At 43.3% G+C, this 6,087-nt stretch overlaps 1 protein-coding gene across 1 annotated transcript; it reads left to right on the plus strand.

Moving 5' to 3' along the window:
- Window positions 1-406: 406 nt before the first annotated feature.
- LOC137838360 (uncharacterized) lies at window positions 407-5,833 on the plus strand. The gene is made up of 5 exons (XM_068647604.1): window positions 407-697; window positions 835-1,228; window positions 1,445-1,543; window positions 1,673-4,200; window positions 5,396-5,833. Exons 1-5 carry the CDS (start codon window positions 407-409, stop codon window positions 5,831-5,833), a joined length of 3,750 nt encoding a protein of 1,249 aa, XP_068503705.1.
- The last annotated feature ends 254 nt before the right edge of the window (window positions 5,834-6,087 follow it).

Here is a 6,087-nt window from a genome sequence, read left to right on the forward strand (position 1 = left end):
ATGAGAGAGAGAGCTCATCTACGGGGAGCTCGGATCCCCAATCAAGCGGAAGCGTTAAGTGGTGCAAGACGATCAACGACGAAGAATCAATTGCTGAACATGACGCTTTCTCCAATGGAGTAGTGGGCTGCAAGTCATCACCAGAATTCCGAAGACTAAGGTCTATGCGGGGGCACGACACGCAATCTGCTCAACCAAAGTGGAGGTCGAACGGGGGAGTAGGATCACTCCATGATGGGGTAGTGAGAGAGAGAGCTCATCTACGGGGAGCTCGGATCCCCAATCAAGCGGAAGCGTTAAGTGGTGCAAGACGATCAACGGCGAAGAATCAATTGCTGAACATGACGCTTTCTCCAATGGAGTAGTGGGCTGCAAGTCATCACCAGAATTCCGAAGACTTAGGTCTATGCGGGGGCACGACACGCAATCTGCTCAACCAAAGTGGAGGTCGAACAGGGGAGTAGGATCACTCCATCATGGGGTAAACTCTTCTTCTAAGCTTAGCCACTGTTCATTTGCGGAGTCGAGTACTGATATTCATCACTGCAATGACCGGTTCAAGCTGGAAGTCAAGGATGCTGAATCAGTTCGAATTTGGGAGTTGGGACGCAACCTCGGATTGGAGTGCTCAGGGGGCAAGGGGAATCTGGTTGGAGAACTGAATCGTCTAGAGGAAAGGGATAAAGATGATAAAGAGGTATCTCGGGTGGGTAGTGTGAAGGAGTTACCATGATTATAATCAACCTCAATATTAGAGGGTTGGGAGGGGGGACGAAAGCAAGGTATTTGAGTCACCTTGTGTTTAAGGAGGGTGCTGATTTTCTCTGTTTGCAGGAAACGAAAACTTCCTCTTTCTCAGATGCCAGATGCTTTCTCTTGTGGAGAAGTTGTGACATTGGTTGGGTCTACCATGAAGGGATTAACGGGGCAGGAAGTATGATAACAATGTGGAACAAGGAAGCATTCGATTACGAAAGCCACATTGCAAGTGCTAGCTTTATTGCTATAGTGGGCTATCACCTTGAAGCAAAACGACATTGTGTGGTGGTAAATGTTTATGCAGTGTGTAATATACAGGATAAAATCCTTTTGTGGGAAGCTTTAACGACGCTCAAGCAATCCCACCAGAACTTGGCTTGGTGTTTATGCGGTGATTTCAATGCCGTAAGGAGGCCTGAGGAGAGGAAAGGGATTAGAGGCCATTCAAGTCAAAAGAAGGAGATTGAAGGTTTTAACAAATTTATTGAAACCAATGGTTGGATGGAAATTCCTTGTGTAGGGAAAAAGTTTACTTGGTTTAAAGTGAACGGAACAACAAAGAGCAAACTAGATAGATTTCTGGTCTCTGAAGAGTGGCTTCAAATCTGGACGGCATCCAAAAAATATGTGCAACAGAGAGTTGTCTAAGATCACTGCGCTATAGTTTTAAAATCATGCGTTAAAGATTGGTGGCCTAAACCTTTCAGAACCCTCGATGTATGGCTAAAGGAACTGGGGTTCACGGCAATGATAAAGGATAAATGGGAATCGTATCAGGTGGAAGGTAATTGTATTTTCGTACTTAAAGAAATGTTGAAACTCTTAAAGGCAGATCTTAAAGTGTGGAACAGAAGTGTGTTTGGTTGTGTGGAATCTGATAAAAGACGTATTGAGATGGAAATTTAGAATTTAGATGGGGAGGACGACATTGATGCTTTAGAGGACGAGGGGAGGTTGAAAAGGATGGAATTGCTAAGTCAATTGGGGATGGTTAATAGAAAGTTAGACTCCATTTACAAGCAAAAAGCAAGAGTGAATTGGCTTAAACATGGGGACTTTAACTCTAAATTTTTCCATTCCGTGATTCGATGGAGAAGGCTAAAAAATGAGGTCAAAGGTGTTGAGGTTGACTTTCAGTGGTATGAGGAACTGGAAGTTGTAAGGAGGGAAGCAAAGTTACTCTTTGAGAAGAGATTCACGGCTACGCAGGACTTTGGTGTACACTTGGGTTCGGTGGAATTCAGGTCTTTGCCATTGGAGGTAAGCAGAAATATGGTTGTCAGTTTCACCGAGGAAGAAGTGAAGAATGTTGTATGGGAATGTGGAGGATCAAAAAGTCCGGGCCCGGATGGGTTCAATTTCAATTTCATTAAGAGTTGTTGGGAAGTGCTTAAGGCGGATGTTATGGCAGTTGTCCAACTTTTTCACACAACAGGATCTCTCCCGAAAGGCTGCAATGCTTCTTTCATAGCGCTCATTCCTAAAGTAAGAGACCCATCTTCGCTCGATCAATTCATACTCATTTCTCTTGTTGGAGTAATCTATAAGATTATCACAAAAGTTTTGTCAAGCCGCATGAAGAATATTATGCCGTTAATCATTGACGAATGTCAGTCAGCCTTTATTTGTGATAGAGGATTATTGGACAGTGTCGTTATGGCTAATGAGGTCCTTGAGGATATAAAGAGAAATAGGAAAAGTGGGGTGTGCCTCAAGGTGGATTTTGAAAAGGCATATGACTCAGTGAGATGGAGTTTTTTGTTTGATATGCTCCACAGACTAGGCTTCCATGACAAGTGGATTTCGTGGGTTAAAGGGTGCTTGGTCTCATCGTCAGTATCTGTGTTGGTTAATGGGAGTCCTACGGAGGAATTCAAACCTTACAGGGGGTTGAGACAGGGTGACCCAATGACTCCTTTTCTTTTCTTAGTGGTTGCTGGAGGTTTAGCAGGGTTGGTTAGACAAGCGCTGAGAACGAATGTCCTTAGGGGTCTGAAGGTGGGAAGAAATAACGTTGAGTGTTGTTTGTTACAGTTCGCAGATGACACACTTTTTATGTGTGAGGATTCCTTTGATAGCATTTTTGCAATTAAGGCTATCCTTCGCTGCTATGAGATTGTATCGGGCCTGAAAGTCAACTTCCATAAGTCTAAGTTGACTGGTATTAAAGTGGACAGCTTTGCTATGAGCACGTACGCTAAAACCCTGAATTGCAATACGATGAAGCTCCCTTTCCAATATTTGGGGGTTGAGGTGGGTGGAAATCCGAGGAAGAAACAATTATGGGATCCGGTAGTTAAAAAGGTCGAAGCCAAACTTAGCTCTTGGAAAGGGAGATTCCTATCAATGGCAGGACGAATTTTTCTGTTAAAATCGATGTTCATTGCCATACCTTTGTTCTATCTCTCGATTTTCAAAGCTCCCGTAGCAGTGTACAATAAAATCAGTAGCATTCAGAGGAAGTTCTTATGGGCTTGGGGAAAACAGAGCAAATCGATATCATGGGTTAACTGGGATAATGTGTGTAAGCCTTTAAAGTTAGGAGGCTTGGGGGTGAAGGATGTGAAGAACTTTAATGTGGCTCTCCTGGCGAAATGGAGATGGAGGATCATGAGTAGTGAAGGAGGCAAATGGAAAGAGATTATCTCATCTAAATACGACACAGTAGCAGAAAATATACAGCTTAGGTCGAAATACCAATCATGGTGGTGGAAGGATCTCACTAAAATTTGTGGTGAAGGTGTAGAAGACGGTTGGTTCCAAAAGGCCATTGGGTGGAAAGTAGGAAACGAAGCCATAGTGAGATTGTGGGAGGATCTGTGGCTTGGGAATGAATGTCTTAGATCGGGGTATCCTAGACTATTCTCCTTGTCACTTGACCAAGGTAAAAGGGTGGGGGAGGTAGGAGAATGGGAAGAGAATAGTTGGTGGTGGAATTTGAATTGGAGGAGGGACAGGTTTCAATGGGAGACGGATCTGGAGGCAGACATGTTATCCAGACTAAGTACGGGTGCAATGCATAAGGACTCCTTTGACCAACTCCTATGGAAGGGGGACCAGAAGGGTACGTTCTCGGTAAAGTCAGCATATTCTATGTTGGCTAATCACCAATGCTCAGCCTCAAGGGAAGGTGTGTTTAGTCTCCTATGGCAAGCTAAAGCCATGCCCAAAGTACTCACTACAGCTTGGAGAATCCTCATTGATAGAATTCCTAATAAAGTTAATTTGCTAAGAAGAGGAGTTTCTGTGATCTCAACCCTTTGTGCTCTTTGTAATCTGTCAAAGGAATACTCTCAACACCATTTCCTAGAATGCGGTTATGCACAACAAGTGTGGTCCCGGTGTTATAGGTGGATTAGTATTTTAGGTGTCCAAAATAAGGATCTCATGAACCACTTTATGAATTTCCATCTAACACATCTCTCTAGTAAGCAGAATCAGGTATGGTTAGGTTTTTGGGCGGCTATCGTTAGCTGTATTTGGGAGCATAGGAACTTAGTGGTTTTCAGACAAGGGGTGCCTGACTCTGATGAGATTTTCCAGAACGCTCAAAACAACTGATTTTTCGTACGCTTTCTCTGACTGGCTATTGTATCTGAACCAGTGTCTTCTCTTGGTTCATTGAGTGGTTGGAGTTCGAGCTGGAATAGGTATGGTATAATAGGGAAGTGAGGTTGTTTCTTAACAGGTATAAGGTGGTCAACTTTCTGTCCCCGATAGCAGTCATGTTTGGGGAGTTTGTCCATGAAAGCGGACGTGGTTCTTCCTTGGGTCAGGCCCTGTGTTGTTTTTGAAGAAGCAAATGAATATTGGTGTTGAGCTGCTTTCTAGACAGACCATAGCTTGTTGTGACCAAAATTAACTTGTTGCTTTGGCAGAGTATGTCTTGCGGGTTTGGCAGGGGTGTGGTAGGAGTGTGATGTGGGTAAACCCTCTTGGCAAGCCTGATCATCTACAAATTAGGTCTATGTTCGATTTTATAGAGAGGGAGACTGCATCATGTAACCTAGAGGATGCGACCTGTTGTGTTAGATGCCTCTTTCTTTGTCATGGGTTTGGAAAAGCAAAGCACCCTTTACACCGCAGTAGCTACTTCGTTGGGGAGGGGATGTTTTCTTTGCACCTGTATGCTTGGCGTGTTCGTTAGATTTTTACTGGGACAGGCTTATATAGGACTTCCTTAAAGTAATTGCTTTGATTCTTTACTTCGGGTATACTTAACCAAGATGTTTCTCTTGTCGTGAGCCTAAGGTGGAAAGTTCATCTTTTGCATTGTATGCTATGTAACTATCCATGCTGGGGAGGTGTAAACCCTTTTTAGGGGGTGGACCACTGTTTCTTTATTGGTGGTGTTGTTGCCAAGGCACATATAGTGCATTTCGGGGTTGTCATGTATGTTGAGTGGGCGTGTTGGACAAGGCATAAAGTTATTGAGCAACAGCTACCAGAAGGCCTAAGCTAACGTTTAATTTGTAATCTTTGCAAGTACAGTGATGGTAAACTATAGGGCTGAAGGATTGGTTTCCCTCTGGTGTGCTGAATTGCTGGTGCTTCAAGTTTTTCAGTGGCTGGTGCTAGTGTGTTGTCTAGGCTTTGGTCTGGCACTCTCTCCTGGTGTGCTTGATGTTAGTTGCAGGTTTTGCCAATCCCGGGAAAGATTCGTTTTGGGCCCAACTTGTGTGCTGCTGAGCTCCTGTACTACCAACAACTGAGTAGCAGAAACAGGGGAATGGCTGGTGGAGACTGTTCAAAGTGCTATAAAAGACTGAATGTTGTAGCAATATACTCGTCCCCAATTTTTTCTGTTTTGTCAGGTGGTATAGATTGGCTGCAAGAATATACAGGACGCATCCAGAGTTCAACATGGGGCAAGCAGATGTTGAAGATTGTGAGGATGATGGAGGTCTTGTGGTTTGCGGGGAAGTCTGGTGGCATTGTTGCCACAATTTGTTTTTGTTTTATTAGTGTTATAGAGGTAGGGTGTCATCTGATGCAAGTTTTTGTAGCTTCATATAGCAAACAGTTTGATCTCTCATCCTTAGAGGGTGATCTTTCTGGTCTTGGTTTTCTTTAGTGTGGTGTGTAAAAGGGTTGGGATACCCCTTTGTATCCCCTTTAATTTTAATTCCATTCTTTGTTGATAAAAAAAATATTTTTTTTCTTATAAACTAAAACTAACTTAGTTAAGCATGGTTCAAGAGAGAGGAGGTAAGCATTCCATGAAGTATATGCATGGAACAAAGTGGATATTGATTAAACCAGTAGAACGCATGTGTTTACTGGTGAGTTTCAGTTGAATTAGATTGGTGCATGTTCAATCTCGTTTAA

This window comes from Phaseolus vulgaris, chromosome 4, assembly GCF_051622355.1.
Source record: "Phaseolus vulgaris cultivar YP4 chromosome 4, ASM5162235v1, whole genome shotgun sequence".
NCBI classification, from domain to species: Eukaryota; Viridiplantae; Streptophyta; class Magnoliopsida; order Fabales; family Fabaceae; genus Phaseolus; species Phaseolus vulgaris.

Excerpts from the sequence above, each read along its gene's own strand:
- LOC137838360 (XM_068647604.1), top strand. The coding sequence starts at position 407 with ATGCGGGGGCACGACACGCAATCTGCTCAACCAAAGTGGAGGTCGAAC. Across the intron at positions 698-834 it reads GGGATAAAGATGATAAAGAG|GAAACGAAAACTTCCTCTTT; the intron begins GTATCTCGGGTG and ends CTCTGTTTGCAG. Across the intron at positions 1,544-1,672 it reads GGAATCGTATCAGGTGGAAG|ATGGGGAGGACGACATTGAT; the intron begins GTAATTGTATTT and ends TTTAGAATTTAG.